A 24,967-nucleotide genomic window follows, 5' to 3' on the forward strand; every position below is an offset into this window, starting at 1 on the left:
AAGCTATATTTAGTGGGTGACAATTGAAATCATAGCTGTAGTCATTACCACTGACAAGTTTCTAAATAATACTCAATAAATCCCCCCTTTTTAGCAAGGTTCCCATGACAGCTGGCAATGCTGAAAAATATAAAGTACAGAAACAGAATCTCTTTTTTCTTTCTTCCCCCGCTCCCTTGTGCCTACCCCCAAAACCCCAACTCTTCTCTTTCTCTCTCTGAGAGCCAATAAAATGTCAGCTTTTATTCTCCTCCTCCAAAGTGTTGGCTAGATGTCAGCAGGCCCTTCTAAAGCTCAGCCACTGCAAGCTGAAGGCCTGTAAATCTCGGTGTCAGTGGCACGCCATCCGTCTTGGGATACACAATAAAAAATGTGACGCAGTCATAAAAGGAATGCCATCTCTGCCCAGTATATATAATGTGAACAAAAAGAACATAAAGATGTTCTCTTCCATTCAGAATCCTAAACCACAACATGGTTGTAGACTGAACAGGAGAGGAGGTTGTGGAATGCTCTGGAAGGCTGATGGCAGCTCCCAACAGAGATTGTTCTGTAACCTTTGTTGTCTTTTAACTATGAGATAAGGATTTACACGATTCGTGTCATGCTCAGGGTAAAAGGCATTGTTTGGCTGATGCTGACAGACACGCAACTTGACTGTGTTACACGAGGTCTAGAAGGTGTAGTGTCAGCAGCACATTTGCACAGCAGCTGCAGAAGTTTTGCTCTGGATGTCTGAACAGTACATGGGGCATTCAGGTACAGTAATGAGCTGAAGAAAAACATTCAGCAGGACAAAACGAACAGTACATAATCGCTGTAAACACACTTGTAAAACATAAGATGTAAAGACAATACATAAATATAAGATGTGCTTTCAACACAGCCAACAAATAATAATCATAACACAGTAACCGTCTGCCTAAAACTGTATTATCCCACCAAAAGATGAACAATCAGGGCATGGACAAAGAACATCCGAGGCTGTGCTAGAGTTTCTGGTACCTGAAAATAAGTAATAGATTATTTGGAACCTGTGGATTGTGGAGTGAGGTCTTTGCAGACTGGGCTGGTTTCCCACACATGCCATCACATCCCATGAGATGGTATCTGGGGAGTTTGGAGGTTGGGTGAACACATCAGACTCTTTGTTGGGTCCTGTTTTTGTAGGGTTTACTACCAGGGGGAAAGGTTTGCAAAAATGTTTAGGGAAGTGGAAAATTTTAACATCCATGTTAATGTCAGGATGCAGGTTTTCCCAGCAGAACGTTGAATTCTACCAACATGAGCTGCATTATTCACTTAACTCAACTGATTGAAACATAAGTACATTAGTGTTCCATTAGACATGTTAGAAAAAATTGGATAAAATACATTCGAAATGATGTCTCGTTTGTTTCTGTGTGGCCCTGTGATGGACTGGCGGCCTGTCCAGGGTGTACCCCGCCTCTCGCCCGATGACTGCTGGGATAGGCTCCAGCCCCCCCGCGACCCGACCGACGGATTCAGCGGGTATTAAAAAAATGGATGGATGGATGGACATTCAAAATTATAGGATCAATTTAAAGGATAACTGCGGTATTTTCAACATTAAGCGTCTTTTCTGAGTCGTCTGCAATGTTTTAGAACCCCCCTCACCGCTTTTTTGATGTTTACTGCTGTCTCCGGTATTTGCCTAATTTTGATTCTTCTCAACCTGCTTCAGAATGGCAAGTCATGTGCATGTCCAAAAAGGTTCGTAAAAGCACCTTAAATGTCCATTTTCAAAATCATCAATTCACCGGAGTGGTTAATGGTGTGCACTGGTAATCCATATCAAATTTCGTTGCGAAAAGTTGCTTCTGTCGTGTTTTATTTGGCAGCTCGTTCATGCTCGAACTATTTTCTTAGCCACCTCACAGCCGTGGATAAACTTCCGCTATCAACGTAATATCAACGAACATCCAGTCTTCAATAGAACTCAATGGGATTTACAAAATGTCAAAAAGGCTTAATGTTGAAAATACCGCAGTTATCCTTTAAGAATATAAAATTAATTTTTTTTTTTTTTTTTTTATTATTGACAAAGACATACAAGTGTTTAAGGTTTTGACACCACAACAAATGGCAAGGCCTGAGCTCCCTACTGTCATTCAAAAGTAGCCAACAACACATCTATGAACCACACTGTTGCAGTGGGCGTCGGATAAGCATCTACAGATATATGCAATTGTAGAGAACCCTTAGTCTGGCCAAATATTGAAGTTCTTGAAGAGGTGAGGTAAGCAAACTTTTCCATCACAGGGCCAACACAGAGACAAACAAGACCAAAAACCATGCAGGCTCACATTTACTCCTAGAATCAATTTAGAATAACCAAATAACCTACCATGCATGTTTTTACATGGTTGGAGGAACCCATAGTACCCAGAGAGAACCCATGCATGTATGGGAGAACCCACACATCCACACAGAAAGGCCCCAGATGATATTTGAACCAGGAACCTTACTGCTTTGAGGTAACTTCCACACCACCACAAAATTAAATGCCAGGTAAATGAGTAAAGTTATTTGAAAAGCTATTAAATGACACTGTTGACTTCAGAGGCGACTGACCTGTGTCAGAAGTATTACAGTAATGAGATGAGTCACTCAGATGGTAGCACTGAAAAGATGCAGCCTGAAGATACTGAAGACATTTGTCTGATTTTTGAAATTTTTGAAAGCTAAATAAAAAGAGAATACAGACTGATCTGCTTGCATCTATTATTTAAACTCTAGCTATATGCAGTCATAGTAATCAAAATCACAGCTGTAATGTCATGTTCCTTTGGCATCATTAACATGGGTATAAATTGCATGCATTCTTTGTTCATTTGGGCAACATGAGGAACTGTTGCAATGTTGCCGTCACTTGGTTGTTGCTATGAACCAATTCACAACTTCCTTAAAAAACTCCCTGCAACAAACTTGTGAAAAACATGGGGGGAAGGAACCCGATTTTGGGATTACTTCACTTATTGCCCCAGAGGTTTACATTGATGATTATGATGGGATGCACCACGATATATAGCGGTTGATGTGACTAGTGAGGGGTATTGTATGCGAGAGTAGAGAGGTAGAATACTTGATCTTAAATGACAAGCATCACATTGATAAGCTCCACCAGTGAGGAAAATGTGTCGTTCATCTGCTGATGTTCAAACAGGATCTGTTGACCAGGTAAATTCATATTAAAGCAAATTTAGGTGAAGATACATTACAAGACAAAGAAAACACAGCAACATAAGATTGACTCGGCTATACCTGGAAAGCAAAATGGAGCCACTTTATTATTTGCAATAAGTAGAAGAGCCTTTGATCAGAAGGAAGTAACTCGTATTTTCAGAACAAAAATCAAAGTGGTTAACTGTTCTTTTGTTTCATTAGAAAATCATTGTTTGATTCGACTTCATCCACCAAGAAGTCAGATACAAATCATTTAAACTTTAAAGGTCTGGCCAGGGGGAATAGTTTAGACTGACCAAAATACAATCACACATAAATGACTTAAATCATCCCATACCCTGCGTATTTTGTTAAAACAAATTTCTTGTTTCTTCTCCACATCTAGTCAGGCTCTCGGTGGAGACAGTTTTAACTGCTCTGACAGAAAAGTGTTTGCAAAAATCGAATAAAAGAAAACACTGATATAACCTCAAATTGGAGAGATAGAGGAACAGGACTAGTTGTCCATTAAGCATAACACCTTCAGCTCTATGTCATCCCACCACTTTCCCAGGGGTAGTACATCATTTGAAAAGCAACCTAGTGAAAATTAAAAAAGGTAGTTCTTTCCCACAACCATTGAATGATACAAAATATCACTGTCCTTTATATGAATAAGTTATTTCCTGCCAGACCGCGTCCCTTTCATCTATCTGGTTTAAATCTCTTAGGCCTGGGAGGGCTCTGCATACTCCTTAATTTATGAGACACAGATCAGGTTATCCGAGAATATCTGCCTAAACAGGCCTGATAGATAGGATATGGAATACATTTCCTCAGCAGAACAGAGTACGCCACCACTATTACCAGACATACACACTCTACGCTCCCAGTTAAATGATTTGAGGACTTCATACTGCCAATGTTTCACATCCTCTCCTTCTAACTGACACTTTATCTGCATACCGGCATTTCTGCAGATTGAACACTTAGGCAAGACAATGACAGGCTCTCTTCCTGTTGTCACTTCCCATTCTCGAGCCAGTCCAATGCCGCTTACTGTGCTTCTGCCAATAGGGGACTCCCCTCTCCCCCCTACCATCAAACAACCACTCTACCTAGCATGGATAGAAAAGAGACACTTGATGTGTGTGACACTCATTTGTCAATTAGCAGACCCCTTCCAGTGTTGACATACAGCAACTTGAAAGACAGAGCACTGTCTGTGATGAATTGAAAGAGACAGATGAGTGAGGCTTGAGCTGCGGAGTAATACTATAATGTTCCTTAGATATGAATATAAAACGACACAGTTGACAGGCCATACAAGGTTTTATTTCATTTCTCAGTGTACCAGGCCTCCCTACTTTGTCTTCTTTGTTCTCTTTTCATCAGACTACTTACATCTCATTTTGACAGCCGAGCGACATTTAGAGCACTTTCGTTTTAAAATGTGAGTTAGCATACTTGATATGTCATTAAAATGCAAAACGCCTGCCATCGCCAACATGGCCAGGGTGAACACAAACCCCCTTTCTGACACACACAGACACATACACAGGCAAATACACACACACACACACACACACACACACGCACACACGAAAGTGTAGCTCTACATGTGCATGGATACATCTATTGTATACTAAATTCTGTCGATCATACAAGAAAGAAATGTCAATGTTTCAGGTCATATAGTCAGTCTTCGTGAATTTAAGGCAGTCAGTTTGAGAACTAAATATAAGATCAATGTGATCAGAAATTTAAAGGTTCCAACTTTCTCTCACTTCTACTAAAACCAAACCATCTCAGTTATAATAAATGTATTTTCAGGCTGTTAATAGCACTTGGTGAAAAGGCAGCATTGTAGCATAACAAAGTGATCAAGGCTTGCCAGTAAATGCAGTCATGTTACAACCAAGACGTGCAATATTTCTTTTTCTGCACAGCAAATGGAACATAGCCTAAGGCGCTCTCACTTCCTAAGGGTAAATACCCGCCGGGAACCTCCAAAGAACCACATTCTTTTATGGGCTTTTTTTCGGTTTGAATTTGTACCTCCGACAGGAACGCTGAAGTGAAACTATTGACAGTTTAGACAATATTGTGTAGTGTTTCCTCTGCTGCGTGTTGGTGAAATAAAGCCTGGACTTCACAGTCAGTCCATTACTTTGGGTTTTGATGCATTTCTTACAGCGATGCTTAAGAGCTGCTGTTTACATGTACATTTTATCATTAATCATCATATGGTGATTTTCAATCCCCCTTATTAAGAGAGCTGGGCACCCGATTGCACATAATAGGTAGTAATAAATAAAATAATGCAGCTGTGATATTGTTGTTGTTGTTTGTTAGCTTTTTGCATTTGATAGAAGAAACTAACAAAATTGAGACAGGAAACAGCTGAACTAAACTTCGATAACTATTCAGCACTATTATGTTTGCCCTGTGTTTACATGATCTATTCTGCTCCCTGTATTACCCTCCTTGTAAACAAAGAAAGCATGAATTATGTTATAAACAGTGCTCAGTAGTAAGTGTATTAAAATGGATTGCTGCACTGCAGCGTCTGTATTTATCAATTTATTGAGTGACTGATTGATTTATGGATTTACCTATTGTTTACTTGTTTGTTTGTTATCACTGAGAAAACATTGCCAGCAGATGTTGATTGTCTTAGATTTGTAATCTGTCTTTACATTCTCCTGAGTGGAAAGAATGCCAACCTTCTGGTGAATAAATTTGAAATAAAATTAAATAAATCAAGATGTGTCATTCCTCCAAAAGATATATGAACTATTTTGGTATGAGAGAGTAAAAAAAATAAAGTGGTGAGAACTCCAGTGATACAGATCTTATAGTTAAACGCATCAATATGTTGTTGAAAGACACTGCAATGACATTTCAGAACGTACTTATCTTGTCGTTTTTGTAAACCTACATAAGCAAAGCCCTGACATCAACAAAAATTATTAAACATATGTAGGTTTTGCAGCAATAGTACACATGAAAAACGCCTAGACAAATAACTAGGAGAGCATATGAGTGAATACACATTAAATGTACACTTCAGTCGAGATTGTTTATAGCCACCTGTACAACCGCAGCACTGAGGTTGTTCAAAGACTTAAGAAGCCTCTTGCTGCTTTATATTTTCTTTAACTGGAAAAGAAAAAGCTTCCTTTTTTTGGCACTTAATTAATCTATATTGTACAAACAACATAATTTGTTTTTTTTCCCATTTTCGGCCATCCTTACCGGGACAAACAAAACAAATAAAAACATAAATCAATACATATTGTGTGTAAATGTCGGTTACTGTAAATCTGTGAACTTGACTTGCTGTGTTTCGTCTGTACCAAATTTAAAAAGCAAACCCTAAAAACAAAAACAAAGAGAGTAAATAAAAACACATAAAAATACTTAACTAAACTGTTCTGAATCAAATCCTACAGGTACAAGGTTTTACAAATTTAATTTGTTCATCAAGATGCTCCATCCACTTTGTGAAGAAAGGAATCGCTGTTCTAACACGGTTCGGATTTTCCCCTTGAGTCATGTACATGTGTCCTCCTCAATCCTCATGTGTCCAGAGTGATAGCACTGCATGTAACACATGCAGGCACCTAAAGTGCACTCCAGTCACAGAGGGATATCATGTCAAGATAGCACAAGCCCCCTCGCTGTAATGTGTATACACCTGACCTGGAACAAAGTGGACAACACAACACGAACCAAGCCCGTCCTGACAGAAATTTCACAGCGAGCCACACTACTCAACACATTGATGAGACAGGCTGACACTGCAGCACACCGAGGGAGAAGTGTGGGTGTGACAGCCCACTACTATAATTTCATCCTGCCATTACCTGCCCAGCCACTCACAGTTGGGCTCGCAGAGATAGATGCACAAACACAGCAAGCAAGCAATGATGCAAAGGTGTTCAGAAGACACAAACATATGTACAGCACACACTAAAACACACAGGACTCAGTTAAAGCTGATGTCTGCGCCTTGCTTCTCGTTGTGACTCATTGTCAGGTTGCCGGATGAGAGTTGTCAATTGAGTGGACAGAAATAAGCGTATTAGCGACAACAAACTTTGGCATTGTCTCCGTCTCGATTTGACTTGAGCAGCATGAAGAGGTGTTCGATGCCGAAGGCAGTCCAATGAGTTTACCCAACATGTGCATTTATTCACACCTGGCGGGTTTGAGCTGACAATGAAATGAGGTCATTGGGCCAATATAGAAATGTCTCCACTATCTGACATGAGATATCAATTGAAATCAGAATGTTGCCTAAACATTTTTTTTCTAGGTGAATATAAATGTGGCACTTATTGCTCAATCTTTTAGCAAACTCTTTAGATGTTTGTTAGAATTCTTATTAAATAAAATAAAATACAAAAAAAGTAATTTATTAGGTTTAACCAATAAAAGTTTTCTGAACATCTGAGCCAAGCATCAGATTACAGATGGAACTCACTGGTAAAAAAAAACAACATTTTTTTGGGGAATAACACAACTCCGACTTCAATAGACTCCCATTTAAAAAATTGTTTTTTTTTATTTTTTTTTTACAAATCAACAACTTCTCTCATTAAAAACTAAGTCAATAATAAGTTCACACAAGTCCCTATGGTGTCATTAGTTAGACTATCTCCTTCCGATCCCTGTGCAAGTTGTCTTTTAGAAAACTTTTCAGTAAAAAAACCATTAGGTCCAATCATGTTTCAGGTATCACTCAAGATGGTTACAGGCACATTAAGTTGAGCTACGGTTACAGCTGGACTTTTGGATCACCATATTTGCTGCAGTATACATGCATAGAAGCAGAATCTGTGAGGACGTGTGTTTTTGGCGGCATACTTTTATTTCTGTGCTGTGTCAGGGACTTCCTGGGCTGTGATGGCCGGCTACTGTGCACTGAGTATTTAAGCTCCAGTCTTCTTCTATCTCATCGCCAGATTGTTGGTTGTCCACATATGGTACAACTCCAGGCTTTTACTGTGGTTTTTGAGCTTTTGAATCTTTTGAGAAGTTTTGAGTAACTGAGTCTGTGTGTAATCTCTTATTGTTCAATTCTTATCTGCAGGTTTAGTTTCTCCCGCTACTATGAGGGCTGCTGCATCTCCGCCTGCTTCATTATCTTCTCCTTCATGTGAGTCATCCCAATTCCCACTGTTTATCATGGCCTAGCTCAGGTTTTCAGTAAGGATAAGGCTCTCTCACTCCCGCCGCATAGACCATATGATTTAGCCATATATCTTCTTCCTGGTGCACCTCTTCCTTCCAGTAAACCCTATAACCTCTCCTGGCCAGAACAATCCGCCATGGAGAAGTACATTGATGGCTCCTTGACAGCTGGGATCATTAGACCATTTTCTTCACCTGTAGGCGGTAGTGTTCTTTTTCATAGATAAGAATATTGGTGTGGGTGCCGTCCTTTAGCAGCGGTCCAAGGACAACCAGAAGCTGCATCCATGTGCGTATTTCTCTAGCCAACACTCCAAGGCCGAGAGAAATTATGATGGTGACAATTGTGAACTGTTGGCAATTAAGTTAGCTATCGGGGGGGGCACTGACCACAAGAACCTCTCATAGCTCCAAAATGCTAAGCGCCTCAATTCCTATCAAGCCCACTGGTCTTTGTTTTTTTGGGAGATTCAATTTCACCATTTCATACCGCCCTGGCTCTTGTAATATTAAACCTGATGCACTTTCCAGAAGGTTTGCCTCTACAGAAGTCATGGATCCTGAAACCATCCCCCCTTCCTCCTGTGTAATGGCCACCGTCACCTGGGACATTGAGGAAAGGGTTAGACAGGCCCAGGTGAACGAGCCTGATCCGGGTTCTGCTCCCCTCAACCGTATGTTTGGCCCCACGGCCGTTCGATCTCAGGTGCTTCGGTGGCATCACTCGTTCCCATTAACTTGCCATCCTGGAATGAATACATTTATTTAATTAATCATTTTTGCAGAGGACCCTGGGCCCCAGTTCACATCACAGGTTTAGTGGACATTTGTACTGCTTTGGGGGCTATAGTTTCTGGTCTGGTTTTCATCCGCAAACTAATGGACAAACAGAACGACTAAATCAGGAATTATAATCAATGTTACGTTGTGTTACTGGATCTAACTAGACAACCTGGAACAATTTTTTGTCTCAGATTGAGTTATGAATGCTCATAACTAATTAGTTTAATCCGCTACAGGAAAGTTGCCTTTAGAGTGCACCTTGGGCTACCAACCTCCCCAGTTCCCCTCTCAAGAGCACGACCTGACTGTATCCTCGGTCAAAATCCCTCCTGGCGCGCTTTTGGAGGATCTACAGGGAGACTCGTACCACTCTCCTTTACCAGTGGAGCACAACAAGCAGTATGCGGATAAACACCAATCTCAAGAACCTTTGTTGGATAAAAGGTATGGCTGTCATCTGCTAGCATTCCTCTCCACATTGAGTCTAAGAAGCTGTCACCCTGTTTCATTGGGCCCTTAGAGATTGAGGGAATCATCAACCCCACGGTTCTAAAAATCAGGATTTTGTTGGAGTAAAGCAACGGTCTGGAAAGGCTTTAGGTGAAGGTCAGTTGACATGTTGTCTTAATGGGCTAATTTTTGGGCTAATCACAATGTTGGACACATTTACCCATCTGTCAAAAGAAACAGAAAATGAGAACATGAATCAGAGCAGCTTTTTTGGAAACTCGGTTATATTAATATACACTGATACTATACTGTTTTAACAAAAGATGCAAAGAATTAGGACTTTGGAGCATGTGCAGAGTTCCTTGCCCCATTTGAGTCTTGTTGAGTGTATACTGGCATAAGTGATTCAATCCCTAACCACATTATTTGGGGGTGCTGATTAATCTGGCACATGACTTTAAACAGTAATTTCTCAGTTAAAAAAAATCAAATGGTTCAATGAACGCTGTAGGAAAACTAACAACTAGCCAATTAGCACCATGGGCGAGGCAAACACTGTTACGCTGTGAGCTGTGACTGGAATATTTCAAAAGTCGGAATACTTGTTTCTTTTCGGCATTCCTGAGGCATGGATACTGAACAAAAAATGAGGAACATGTTTAACTGGTTTTACTTTGCTCGGCTCCATTCCTAATACCCTAGCAAAATAGTTATGTTGCATAGCTATACATTATTTGTGTCGACTAAAATGCAGCCAGACATCAGGCAAATTGTTAGAGAATAATTAAATAACGTGAGTATACCTCTGGCTACTCCAGTACTCAACTCACAATATATCTATATTCTTTTTTTTTTTTCTACAGCGACTCAAACGTAGATTCAAAGATCTACGTTTGAATACAGCAACACCATCAGAAAGTAAGCTGTGTCAGGGGTGTCTTAGTTGCATTCTTTTAGGTATAAAAACTAAAGCAGAGGCTGATATTCCTTAATTACCATATAGCATTATCACATGTTTAACTGCTTATTGAATTTCACATGTCCACCCACCCATGACCTCCCAGTTTAATCATGTGAGCACCAACAGACACTCAGTGTGTATGTAGAGGAGAAGTTTGTATAGTTATACTTGCCATGGGTGCACAGACAGCTTAGACTCTCAATGATAGTGGGTGTAATCAGCTTTAACAATTTTTTTAGAAATGTCTGTGAAAAGTAAAAAGAGCAAATCTTAAAACTGAAAACTCTTGCTATTGATCATTTTCAATTAGAATAATTTAAACATAGCTATCGAAGAAATAAAGCAGCGTAACAGATCACTTTTCCTATTGATAAATCATCAGTCAATAGTGATTGTAGATTTGATATAAGCTCCTAATGGAAGCATTTACTTCTATACCACTTCTCTCCCTATACCTCCCTTTGACATTTAGAGATATTTGACAAGTGAAATTAGCTGAACTGAAAACTGGTAAGAAAATAGCTTTGTCTGAGTCATACATACTTGATCTTTAACATCAAGTCTTTCAAGTGGCAGGAAACGTAAAATCATTCCTAATTTTCTTGACGCCAACACACACAAAGGAAGATTCTTTCGGAATTCACTAATTCTATGAAGATATTTAGTGTCCTACAAAGTATTTGGTCTCATGAAATCACTTAACCATTACCGTACATCTTTTCCCCTAATCTCTCCACTATGTGGGTTTACGACAGGAAGTAGTTTCCTACCACCCTCAAAGGACCAAAACATACACAACAGCAAATTAAGCAGACAAATGTAACAACAAGCAAGCGAGAAGCTGTTATCTGTTACAGTCTGTTTGAATGTGGAAATAGTCTCCAACGGTCAAACTTCATCTGCATTGTTTTTCTGTGGGTAGAAAGTGCACACATTTATTTATTTATTTTTTAAATTCGTGTGAACCTAGAATTGTAGACATGACAACTTGTTTGCAAGACAATCCTGTTTCAGCTGAACTTTTCTATAAAAAAAAAACAAAAAAACACTATGAAACAGATCGGGGTATACATCTCCCAACATGCTCTGGGGCCTTTTAAATGTATTGTTTTACAAAACATCTTATATGGGTACTTAAAAAAAGTCAACAAGGTAAAAAGGAAAACAACAAATGTGTCTTTAAAATGAAGACTTTCACAAAAAATGATTCTGCGCACTGTCACAGCAAAAGGTGACGTTCTACCTCATAGTTTGTGAAGGTGCAAATTGTTAGGCCCCTGGTTAGTTTATCCAGGGCAGCCCCTAGATTTCAAATGATATTTTAACAGTCTTAATACTTAACGTACTGTAACACAAAACAAAAAATCATGTGTTCATGGGAGATTTGCAAAAGTATGTGCTCACATTAATACAATTACTGCTTTATGAGATCATAAGTTTCCTGGGGATGTTTTTCCTGTTGTCTTCTTTCCCCAGATAGCATGTTGCTGACAAGCATTTCAACTGCTAAATTTAATTTATCCCTAAACACCCCCAAACAAGTTTTCAAGCTGGCCTGAGGACATTAGTAAAAGAGGAATTTTGAACTACAGTATAATCTGTTCATTTGAGGAATGAATATCTCCAGCACAAACAACTGTTCCAAGACAAGAATTCTGAACAACACACCGCCTCGACTGAAGAGGCTTCATGGCCTGACAGTCATGATAGGGTTCAGAAACAAAAGCACCTCATAGCCATCATCTATTTTGTTTTGCTTGCCAGATCAACTATGCTAGCCCTGCTGTTGAAATGGCAGCCCCCTCTGGAGCAGCTGCCAGGAGGTTTTACTTCGTGTCCTGACTGAGGAACCTTATTCTATTCGCGCCCAAATTAGCATGTCACATTTACTGTCCATGCTTTCTGTCACAAGCTGAGATCTAACAGTCATTCATCTTTTTAACGTTCTGATAACACTCTGACCACCTGTGCACCAAGAGAACAAATGTGCATGCACCTGGCGTAAAGTGGTATGTCTCCCAAGGAAGACCACAGAGCAGGTGATCACATGTTTGAACCGTCTGTGCGTTGTTGTGTGTTTTGCTCATCATCCTACCTGAGCAGATTGAAACTTAGATCCAGTCGCTTTGCAAAGTGGCCGTATGCGTCTCCAAGGAAGTGTGGAATGTCCTTAGAGTCATGTCCGATGTATGATATCTTCAAGAATTAAAAAAAAAAAAAAAAAAAAAAAAAAAAAAAGAGTGAATGGCACACTCGGTAACTGTGGAGACTTTAATGTGAGAAGTAAAACTACATTAAAAACACACACACATAGATAATAAACACAACATTTCAAAGTGAGTGAAGTGTTTTTGCTTTTGCTGTTGTGCTTTGCGGCAACGTTTTAAGAGGTTTGTTTGGGTTTCCATTCAATGTGGACAGAAGATAACTGAGACAATATATCCAATGGTAGCCTCTAATATGATAACAGCAAAAACAGCTATATTATTTCAGGATACCACCGAACACTACATTTTAAATTAAACTCTGAATCCAATACAGCCACATAATGCAGCTGGTGGAATGCAGTAATGGTGCTTTATTGTAAATCAGGCCAAATAATATAACTGTCACCACACCTGCCAAGCCAGTGACATTGCAAGGAAAAAAATATTCTTTGCTGTGCGAAGAACTTGTAGGCAACATTAGCAAATTATTCACAGTTTCATCATATTACTTTGTGCCAACTGCAATACAAGACACGATAATAGCGCAACTTGTTTTCTCCAACTGAGTTGTTGGAGGAACTGAAAAACTGAAAGTCGCGTTTGTAATGCCAACCACTGTGTCACATGACAGCGATGATGACGAGGAAAAGAAAACATTTAGCGCTGACAATCTCTACTTTTTAAAAAGTTACTGAGGAAAGCAGCCCTTTGACATGCGGGGAATGAGGTACAGCGAACAGGTTACTGAACGAGCTTACCTGAGTCCCATTCAAAGCCACCAGCGATTCCATGTGAGCCATGACTTTCTCCTGAGGATGACAGCTTAGTGATTTTTCTGTTAAGCTCTCAAGAGTTGGTTTCCCAAAAGCCAGCTCACGCGTGCAACGCGCTATTGTTGTCATCAAACGTTTGTGGTGTTTGTGAATGTAGCCCTGCTACTTTGGAGATCCTCTGTTGCTTTCCAATTGACTTTACAGTTTCCGCGTGCCGTTTCAATCAGCTGACCTGCTGTTTTGCGGAAGCACGCGCGGTCACTGTTTGTTAACTCGTAAAACTTCAGCGCTGCTGACTGACTCCTGATGGCAGCATTAGAGCTGCTCCACACCCCCTCCATGTCTGACACTACATCATCAGTTTGCGTTTAGAGACAGAAGTTTCAATTATTCGTCCAAACTGACTCACACTTGGTCGATTAATCGCAGTTCTTGAAGGAATCTGGCTCTCAAACGAAAAAACATATTCTTTGTAAACACTGAAGACTCTATTTAGGTTCAGATTCTTCAACAAATAATCTCGCTACAAATCATGTTATTATTATCTTACATTATTTTTCTGGACATAATGGCTCATTCGTCTCAGTGCTGGCTCCTGTGCTAAGAAAACAAATTGTTTTCAAAAGTCCCCTGATCGGTGTAGCCACACAGATACGGGGTTGTTTGCCAGCTTTTGAAATGGAATTAGTTAGACTTTATGAGAGGAGCTTTGAAATGGAACCAAGGTCAACTACTATAAAAATGGCTCACATGGGAACGGTTTACAGTATGTTTGTTGGTTTAACTAATAAACGTAACTATGTCCGTTGGGGCTAGATAGGAAAGTTCCAAACAGTTCCACTCACTATGATCCCAGTGGGTTTTCCTCTGTACAATGTTTCCGAGGGGACTTTTTTTTTCCGAGGTTTTTTTTTATGGAAGCCTATTTCTGCCAATGTGACAAAAAGAAAAAAAAAAAGGTCACTTGAGACAGAGTACCTCAACATTTTTAGATAAATTCCATAACCTCCAAGCAAGTGAGTGACACAATCTGATGTTGCTACCATCAGCTGAGACCCAGTGAAAGCCCATTTCTAGCAATGTGATTTAATAAAAAAAAATATAGCCTGTATGGAAGCCTATTTCTGCCAATGTCTATGTCATGATTTTGATTTAGTATGCATATTTTTGAAGACCCCATGAAAACTTTATTCACTGACATAAAAAAAGGTCCACTAAGATCATTTAAGTCAAGATATTGAGCTACTAGCTGACTTTTTTTGCTGAAATCCATTGTTTAAAGGTCACGGGTGTGATAAAACAACTTTTACCATCAATCGCAAGGGTCACAGTGGGCTTTGTATGCTGTTAGCTGTATCATTTTTCTCAAGAAGACAAATATACAACCATTTATACATATGCTATTAGACTTGGTATTATTGCTGTTAGGATGCACTGTGCTCTTTCAGTTTAGCCTATGACTGATATACACATAATCTTTTCAAACACTCAAGTACATAATATTAACTGTCAAAGAGTTTCTCCGTCTGTGGTTATCGCAGACATTCCATTTTTCTGCTGCATCCATCTGTAACCATTTCTGCTTCGTCTTTGCTATTTCCTCTCGACCAAAGCTGGTGCTTTTTAAAGCTTTTTTTTTCCTCAAAAAAGTCTAGAGGCTTAATTTGATGTAATGAGATTCGCCATAAAATTTCATGATTTGCGAATCTGCTCAAAATTGCAAAATTGCAAAATTGTGCCATTTATGTGTGCCAAGCCAACCTTCGTCTCACCCACTTGTTTGGAAGATATCCAGCAGGCAACTGTCTCAAAAATGATCATTTTGGGATACAAAGTCATAATTTTGAGATACAACATAAATTATTTTCATATAACAAGTTAAAGTTTTGAGATAATAAGATAAAAAGTTACAACTTTGAGGTTGTGTCTTTTTTTATTAATCACTGTACCTAACATGGGAATTAATACTTAATTGATGAAAAACAAAAAGTGCAAACAAAAGTAGCCTCTCTTCCAACTGCAGCCCAACAGGGATACAGTGGCAACTGCACCCTTAAAGCTCACACATTCAATGAGAATTTAGAAGCTATAATTTCTACTCTCCAACAAATAAAAATATAGAAAATGTCCACTGAGGTCTCATTTTCTCCTCAAAAACTCTGGAAAGGTTAGCTCATACGGTAAACAAGACATTTTTCATTCAGTACTATTATCATCATACAACCATCCATCTGCTGGTAAGTGTTGAAAAAGCAAGAGCAGAAAAGTAACGAAACAAGTGTAGTGGCAGCCATGTTTTGTCTCATTTTTTGCATTGAATACAATGAGTTCAAAATTTGAAATTAGTTCGAGCTACCTTGAGCTTCAAATGCAATATAACATAATCCGGGATTGTCTCTCATGACTTCTCCAGCCCTCCCGGAGCCCTGAACTGGTCAAACGGGTATAGAAAATGAAATGATGGTTTGATCTGTCTACAGATGGCTATATTCTGAAATTCTTCTCAAACGTCATGATCGCTTCTGGGTACCAATCAATAATGCCCAAATGTATCATACAGTATGCATCGAACTAGATTTATTACATTTCATTAATTTAGCAGACTCTTTCACCCAAAGCCTCTAACAAGTTAGGAACACATTGGTGGGCAATGTTGCGTATCTTGGGTTCAGTATCTTGGATGAACTGTAGTTCATGTTCGTCCTAGATATAGGACATACCATAATGCAGTAACAATACCCATGGCTTTTGACATGGTCTTAAGGGCGGATTATACTTCTGCGTCTATCGTCTTGACGTGTTGCTTTGCTCTGGTCGCGAACCACTTTTCATGTTATGGTTCTGCAACCTCGGTCTGGAATTTCTCGGGACGCACAGCAGTTTCCCCTCGCGAGAATTTCGGTGGGGGTGACGAGAACTTCGGCGGCGCCGGCGGAAGTGTTTATTTTTCAAAAAAAAAAAAAGTGTATGCAAGCTGGAGTTGCTCGACATCGAAGAAGAACAGCTTCTTTTATTGGAGTTGGCGAAAATGCAAAGGAGGAAGCCACACAGACAACCGGAAAGGCACACCGAGGACCAATCACAGCCGCTTTTGTCTGCGCACTTCCGTTGGTGGTCTGCGTGCGTCTGTCGCGTAGTCAGGATTTTTCCGAGGTGCACGACAACGCGCGCAGAGCCTCTGCGTGGGGGAGTGGTCAAGATTTTGACGCTCGCAGAGGCTCTGCATCCGAGCGTCAGAGGCTTTGCGTCTGAAGCATTAATCAGCCTTTATAGTTTTTTCTGGACCATTAACCCCCAACAGTTTTGGTTTTAATGTTACAATGCATCGATATAACCCAAGATGTATTGATTTGACATTTGTTGATGTAAAACCAGAGGCAAGCTTCTTACTGTCTAAACATAGTGCAATTTGTATTTAGTGTGGCAGTATAAATGTAGGTATTGATTTACCCATTTTTATTTATTCATTTATTCTTTTAATCCAAATGAAACAGAAGATGTGTGCGGAAACACAAGTACGAATACTCACTGCTCACTCGTGAGAAATCTGCAGAAGTTATAGAAGTCTGACGCTCAGCTTGGTTCCTTATCAGGAAAAGATTATAGGTTCATGTAAGTATTTAGTGCATAACTAACATGTGGATTTAATCTATACTAATCCGGGGCACATAGGCACGCAACTCGACACGACTGCAGACTTTGGGTCATTGGTACTGACCTGTTGGTTTAATGGAAGTGATAATAAGTGATGTTTTCTGTGTGCAACAGAAAACCTGGTCTGAATTGGACGAAAGCTTATTTTTGGAATATTTACATGTTTGATAAGTATATCCTGCATTTTTCTTTTGACTGGCCTTGTATCTTTGAATTGTCAACTTAAAAGACATCTGGAAAGACGTAAAACCTCACTGCATGATTACTGATATACTTGTGTGGGTTTTGTAGAAGCTGATAGAATGTAATCAAATGGAACAATGCTAATAAGGAAGGAAAAATAGCATGTAGGAAAAGTAGAGTCTCTCTTACATTGGCTTTTCATCTGAAAACCAAAGCTGCATGGTAATATTGTTCTACTAAACTTCAAGTAACACTCCCATAATTCAAAAGTGAGGGTGAGATAAGGCTGACAAAAAGAACAAACCCGCATGGTCCATATAACTTGCTCCTGAAATCCCAACTGCCTCAGAATTAGCGTTTTTTTGTAAGAACACCAATTCAGTCGAGACCAATGACAAGCCTGCTACATGTAATGTTACACCCATGTGGTCTGAAGTCCTTTTGTTAAATCCCTCAGTAATTTATCATGACTTTCCAATGTCCAATATATAATTTCTGTCCAATATAGATATTCAATTCTCTAAGAGGAAAAAAAAATCAACAAAATCAGTTGTGATGATAAATTATGCAAAACAATCTTATCACAAAATAGAATTTATTATTACTTATTAATTGTAAAAACTGAGACTTTTGACACCAAGCTATCATACAATTGGTTCCACAGCCCAATTTACACCATAAAATAACAAGCAGGCATAGAAGTTGAACCCCAAAGCTGCTGTCTATTTGCTTATTTTTTTTATATGAAAAATTCCTTAACGAGGAAAGTGACTCCCGTTGCTGAGGTATGGCGCAAACCTGCGTATTTGGGGAGCTCTTTGTCTGGGAGACGTTAGAAAGTTTGTTATCACCATGCGACTGCTGCTCCTCGCTGCATGGTGTGTGACGTCATCAGAGACCTCCCATAAGCGGAAAAGCTCCACTTTCTCATCCTGCTCGTCGGCCGGAGAGTCAGGGAGAGTCTGCGTGGCTTCAGAGCTCACAGCGCGCCTCGCGGTGCGTCACGTTCGGCAGAAAGGTGTCCTTAGGTTTGACTCACGCTAAACTGTTTCTTTAAGGCTAGTCTTGAAGTGGTTTCGGTCTTTTTTTCTTTCGTTCTTTTTTTTTTAAATCATTCACTTTTCTGATGTTTTACAACGGAGCTTATAGGCAGTGATTCCAGGTAATGTCGTGCCACGGACTTCTATGTTAACCTGTCCCTCCTTTTTAGGAGTTTTAGGGAAGAGAATATACTTCGTGCATGCGTCTTTTCGTGTTTAACCGCCAAGTCTCCTGTGCAAAACAGCTTCTTCTTTTATTTCACCCGACACAGAGGTAACATGCGTCTCTTTTTAGAAAAAAAAATCCCAAAACAAACAACAAAACGCAGATTTCGGGTCATAGAATATCACGGAAAACTAAATATATGAGTGGAAACTGAGCAAGAAAAAAATAAAGAACTGCGTGGCAACATTTTGAGTAGCCGTGCAACACGGTGTTTTATCCAAAGCCCCAAACTCTACTAAAGTTGTTTACTCGGAAATTCTCTAGGCTATTTCATTTGGCTAAATAAATCAGATGTAAAAGTTGATATGTGTCTTTTCCTGTCCTCGTGGCAGAGTCGGCCCAACATGTAGCTCACAGTAATCCTGCAAGTTCAACATATTTCCTCTGGAGATGCAAACAGTTGCATTTGCATGCGGGGTTATTCATAAACACGTCAGTGTTGTGGAATATATGGGGATATTAAAACTTTCTATTTAAATATCATGAATTATGGTCGGAAAAATGTGTTCCCATTTAAGAGGAATGCCGAGTATTTTGGTGTCTGGTGCAGGAACCCATTTGTCATGCGGACAATAAAGAGGGTTTTCGCCTGACAGTGAAAATTTATGGTTGCCCTTCTTTGCCCTAATAACTCACATATTGTGTCAGGGACTGACATCCTTTGCAGAAAACAGCAAGCCTGTTATCAATCACACATCTTTGCATATTGTGAAACGTCCCCACCCCCTCAACCCCCCATTCTACCAGAAAAAAAATTAAACAAAATAAAACAACTGAACTGAGAAGATTTTAAGGAGTAGAGCTCAGTTTGTTTTGAGTTTTTTTTTTTTTTTTTGGTTTGTTTTAATGTAAATGAAAAGGAAACAACTTTGTGCATATTTAAAGCCGCGGTTTATTTACATTAAACACAATTTCAAAATGACGACCCGTGGATCCGTAAAAGTGAAACGTTTCTATGTATTGCTGCTTTTAGAAAGCATCATCAGTCAAGCAGAGAAGTGTAGGCCTGAGATGAAATTCCATTTGTTATTTACTGAAGCTTCTACTTTTTACTGCGGGCTTCCAGTATTTTATTTTTAATTTCAATTACCACAGCCCTCGGTGCAGATCGCATTTCCGGTAGATTCTGGACTCCCTTGTTTGTTTTTCTTAAGAAAGAAAAAAGCTTTTTTTTTTTTTAAAAATAATAAATCACGAAAACATGTTTTGCCTCCTTCACTGTCCGCTCCAGGTTTTCTTGCTCTCCAAGTTGACCTGTCAAGCAGATTACCACAGAAAGAGATTAATGGCAGAGGCGGGTTGCAATAATAATCGTTTTGTTTGATGTGACAACTTTGATAGGCGTTGATTTACTTACAAACTGATAGCCTTTTAATTGAGCGCCTCCATTCCGATTGAGATGAAAGGAAAACCACATTGAAAAGCTGCCCGATTGCCCCGGAGCCTCAATACTGATTAGCCATCTCAGCGGTGAATAGTTCAAGGCATTTCAAACTTCTTTTCTCAGTGGCCTGACAGACCATTTCTCTTCTTTTCTTTCTCCCACTCCGCTTTGCTGCCTCTTAAGGAAAATAAATCATTTTCATTGTATGTAAATAGAAGCGAGCTGACGTCAATATAAAATGTCTGGATTTCTTTCTTTCTCTCTCCTTTTTTCTCCCTCCTCCTCGTCTTTGTTGCTCTTGTTGCAGATGACAGTGCGCCCGCGGCAGATGACAGGTTTTAGCAGCACAATGCTTTCAGCCACGATGGACAGGGTTTCTGTTCGAGAAAGTGGGCATGTTTGACCTCGTGGTTCCACATCACATTTGCCGAATGCTTATTGCTTTCAGTTTCATTCAACTAACTTATTCCACGTGAATTGTCTACGTTTTGTGTAGTTGATAAACAACCCAAATAAAGCATTCGTTCATTCTAAATTCCCTTTGTAATGATGCATTTCTCCTTCATCCTGTTTCTTCACTTGTTAACATTTCGTGTCTTCCCTAAGGCTTCTTGTTAACACCACAGTCGGCCGATTTAGCCGAGGCACTGTAGCACCTTAAGAGCCTCTAACAGCTTGTCTGCAGAACCCGTGAGCTGGACTGTCTGCAAGTTATTAAAGTTTCATCGTGTGTACCACCTCCGAGGTGTGTTATGAAGAACCACGAAACTTCTAGAGCTTATTTAATAACCGACTAAATCCACAGTGAGGCTCAGTTCATAGGCGTGTACCTCTGCTTCCCCATATGCTATCTGAGGTGACTGTGTAGGCTTTTGTTCGCGGGTCTTAAAAAAATAAAAATAAAAAAAACGAATAAAATCGTAACACAAGACTCGATTTATTGCTTCTAAAAACTTGTTGTCTCTTGCAGAACGTCTCCCTTGCCATTTGTTATTCTCCCGCAGTCACGCTGGCATGTAATCAGCCACAATAGTTGACATAAATCAAGCGGTGGATTGACAGCGTCTGACAAATAACTGATTGATTGCGGTGGAGCAGAATTGACACTTGATGGAGGGGTGGAGATAGAAATAGAAGGGCGGTGTATATTATACTGAAAACGTGACATTCACATCCTTCCATCACTACATTGGTCTATTCCTGTCAACGCTTGTCTGTTTAGGGAATTGAAGCTGAAGTGGTTGGTTTTATGTTTCCCGGTCCCATGTGGAGAGAGCGCGCGGACTTCGTGGCGATCAGTTGGAAAGTAAGGCACAAAAACGTGCGTTACAATAAAAGTTCCAGTGATAGGACAGATAGTTCCATGGCTGTCATAGCGGAGCAGGGAACAGAGGTATGTCAGTGCACAAGTATCAGGTCCTCAAAACGAGCAATGGCGGTCCAGATTGTGATTAAAACTGATCGTGCTGTTAAACAGCAAGCATGTCTTTCTCATAAGCCAAACTGAATGACCGGTTTTGCATCGGAGAAATTGGGTTTCATAGTTTTAAGAGTGAAATTATTCTTTGTGTTGTTCAGACGCAAGTCGGTGCACACTTTTGTGCCCTTAGCCCCGCATCTTCGGTAGCGTAAGCGTTCACAGTAACCACAATATTTCTTCCTGTCTCCTCCCCCGAGCTGTCAAAATAGAGGCGCTTACAAAGAGGAGAACGTCACATCCCCTTGACCCTCCAATCACCTCAGGGTCCCATTTGATTGGAAGGCGGCAAAGGCTTTAATCTCGGACTAATTCAGCTGCTTTTGAAGTGAAAATTTCTACCAGTTCGTACTTCGGGAGTACAGCGCAAGGACCTGCAGACAAACGCACACAAGGCGCAGCGCTCATGGTGCAAGACGCAGCGACAGATCTGCGATAACCTCGCACGGTCTCCTTCCAGCTGCCGCGCCTTGCGCCTCTCCTATCGGGATTACCTATTATTAAGGCATTTTACCAGTCTTTTCCCTCAGACAGAGAAGCTCCTGTTTTTTAAATTTCCTTAATGAATCTGACGACAGCATCGCTATTTCATTTCATGACAATTGGGACATGATCACATCGCTCTCGGTGACTTCCCTGAATAATAGTGATATTTGTGTAGCGTGGGAAAGCAGCAGTTCTCGGAATAGCAGCTCGGCGAGCACCAACAAGCCTTTTCTTCACTCCGCACCTCCGTGTGATCCATTACGGCAAGCAAACAGACTTCCCATCAAGGTTTTGAAAATGCTTACTGCACGGTCGGGACACATTTTGCACCCAGAGTATCTGCAGCCCCTGCCCTCCACTCCGGTTAGTCCTATAGAGGTAAGCTGAGCATTTTAAATATATTTTAGTTCGGCTACTGGTGTTTCGTGTTGTGTGGTAATGTTTCGGTAGCCTGCTTCTGTTGCAGTAATAAATCCTGTCCAGTTGTTATTCCAGTGTTTAGAATAGGCTACGCGCAGGTTAAAATAAGCGCTTGCATTTTGTTTTTGCGGCGTTAAACATAAAGACTTTTACTCTCGGCTGAGCCGTGCGTAAAATTAAACTTTCTTAAAACGAAGAATTGCCAGAATATATCTCGACAAACGGCCGTATGTATAGGTGTACATTTTACTGTTGTGAAATTAATCTTTATTTGTGGGTTTTAAAAGCCTGTATTAACATGTGTTTATTATTTTTTTTTCTTTTCTACAGCTTGATGCCAAGAAAAGTCCGTTGGCTCTGCTGGCGCAGACCTGCTCTCAAATCGGCAAACCGGACCCACCACCCTCTTCCAAATTATCCTCCGTAACACAAAATGGATCTAGTGAGAAGGAATCTAAATCAGGCCCTTTGAAAATGAGCGACATCGGAGTGGATGACAAGTCTAGCTTCAAACCTTATTCTAAACCCTCAGACAAGAAGGACTCGTCTTCTGGCGGCTCAGGCGGAGAGAAGTCCGGTTTCCGAGTGCCGAGCGCCACCTGCCAGCCGTTCACGCCACGGACAGGCAGCCCCAACTCCAGCACTTCTGCCTCTCCCATGCCGTCAGAGGGGAAATGTGGGGAGAGGGATGAAAAGAAAGAGTCTGATTGTAACAAAAATGGCACTACGGACGGGTCTGGCACCACTAGCCACAGCAGGATAAGCGTGAGTTGTGGTGGAATTAACGTGGAGGTCAACCAACACCAGGAGACGACGCCTGGCAGTAAAACCACCACCTCGTCGGACTCCTCATCTGTAACTTCTGTATCCTCCGCGTCCGTTCTTGGGTCAGGACTTGTGGCACCGGTTTCTCCTTATAAACCGGGACAGACAGTATTCCCATTGCCTCCAGCTGGTATGACCTACCCAGGTAGTCTGGCTGGGGCCTATGCTGGTTACCCTCAACACTTCCTGCCCCACGGAGGGAGCTTGGTAAACGCACAGCTGGCCAGTTCCCTGGGCTGCAGTAAGGCTGGATCCAGCCCCTTGGCTGGGGCTTCTCCACCTACCATAATGTCAGCCAGCCTGTGCAGAGACCCTTACTGCCTCAGTTACCACTGTGCCAGTCACTTAGCGGGCGCAGCCAGTGCTTCCTGCACGCACGAGTCTGCAGCTGCAGCTGCTGCTGCCGCTAACGCTCTCAAGTCCAGCTACCCACTAATGTATCCGACACACCCCATGCACGGCGTTCATTCCTCGGCGCCGTCATTTAGCGGACACCCTCTGTACCCATATGGTTTCATGCTCCCCAACGACCCTCTCCCCCATGTTTGTAATTGGGTGTCGGCAAATGGACCTTGCGACAAGCGTTTCTCCAGCTCAGAGGAGCTCCTGAATCACCTGAGGACACACACTGCTTTCACTGGGGCTGAGAAGTTGATATCTGGTTATCCCGGGTCTTCGTCACTGGCCAGTGCTGCAGCAGCAGCCATGGCCTGCCATATGCACATGCCACCGTCAGGAGCCCCAGGGAGCCCCGGGACTTTGGCTCTAAGGAGCCCGCATCATGCTTTAGGACTCAGCAGCCGCTACCACCCGTACTCTAAAAGTCCCCTGCCAACCCATGGTGCCCCTGTTCCAGTCCCCGCAGCCACCGGCCCCTACTACTCCCCTTACGCACTGTATGGCCAGAGACTCACCACAGCATCAGCGTTGGGATACCAGTGAGGAGAGAAATTAGTTTGAAAAGTTTATAGTACTAAGAATGCAAATATAAAGACTTTTATATTTACTGCGCTAAACTTATGGACAGGATCCGTGGACTTCAACTGTATTTATTTATATGTCAGCTTAAAAGCAGGCGGTAACAGCTGCAAATGGAAAATATTTGAGCAACTCAAAAAGTGCATTATGTTGAAACTGAACTCTATAGTTAATTAAGGTGAAAACACACATATGTTAGAGTACTAATTAACGTAGGGGTCTTCATTTCGATGTTGATTTGAAATTGCTATGATTGTATTTGTTCTTATTTAATGTCTCATCGAGAAGAAAATAATTTACATGCATGTTTGTTTCTTAAATTTCAAAAATTGTCCACATTTTAAATTGCCGTTATTTTTCAGGTGTACCTGATGGAAAGAGAATTGGTATTTTTTTGTATGTATTCTGGAAAAAAAAAAATAAGAAGCAATTCTGTTCCATATGTCCCCGTGCCTCATTTTCTGAAGTGTTAACCATATTTTTACGTTGAGGTAACAGTCACATTTATTTTCCACTGACTTTAAAAAAAAAAAAAAAAAAAAAAAGAATAATGAAGCTGTACAATTATTGGAGTTAAGAAAATTTTGATAATTTCCGTCAAAACAGGCCTATAGATGTCCAGGCTTTGAAAGTAACAATTAATTCATGTAAGATGACCATTTCTCTTTTTTTCTTTCTTTCGTTTTTTCTTTCTTTCTTTTTTCCTTCTTTCTTTCTTTCTTTCTTTCTTTCTTT

At 40.6% G+C, this 24,967-nt stretch overlaps 2 protein-coding genes across 2 annotated transcripts in view; one reads left to right on the plus strand and one right to left on the minus strand.

The window, feature by feature from the left end:
• Positions 1 to 13,831, minus strand: part of lrmda (leucine rich melanocyte differentiation associated) — a 223,957-nt gene extending 210,126 nt beyond the window's left edge. The window contains exons 1-2 of the mRNA XM_075484471.1: positions 13,545 to 13,831; positions 12,675 to 12,775 (exon numbers count right to left, since the gene is read on the minus strand). Coding sequence (XP_075340586.1) covers positions 12,675 to 12,775; positions 13,545 to 13,688 — 245 coding nt within the window. The 5' untranslated portion in view covers positions 13,689 to 13,831. The remainder of the gene's footprint in view (positions 1 to 12,674; positions 12,776 to 13,544) is intronic.
• Positions 13,832 to 21,789: 7,958 nt separating this feature from the next.
• On the plus strand, positions 21,790 to 24,672 carry znf503 (zinc finger protein 503). The gene is made up of 2 exons (XM_075484480.1): positions 21,790 to 22,387; positions 22,760 to 24,672. The coding sequence occupies exons 1-2, from the start codon at positions 22,133 to 22,135 to the stop codon at positions 24,194 to 24,196; spliced, it is 1,692 nt and encodes a 563-aa protein (XP_075340595.1). The 5' UTR covers positions 21,790 to 22,132; the 3' UTR covers positions 24,197 to 24,672.
• Positions 24,673 to 24,967: the final 295 nt, after the last annotated feature.

This window comes from Odontesthes bonariensis, chromosome 2, assembly GCF_027942865.1.
Source record: "Odontesthes bonariensis isolate fOdoBon6 chromosome 2, fOdoBon6.hap1, whole genome shotgun sequence".
Classification (NCBI taxonomy): Eukaryota; Metazoa; Chordata; class Actinopteri; order Atheriniformes; family Atherinopsidae; genus Odontesthes; species Odontesthes bonariensis.

Bases quoted from the DNA above. Each gene is read 5' to 3' on its own strand.
- znf503 (XM_075484480.1), top strand. From the start codon at position 22,133: ATGATCACATCGCTCTCGGTGACTTCCCTGAATAATAGTGATATTTGT. The intron at 22,388-22,759 runs GTAAGCTGAGCA...TCTTTTCTACAG, and splicing joins CTCCGGTTAGTCCTATAGAG to CTTGATGCCAAGAAAAGTCC.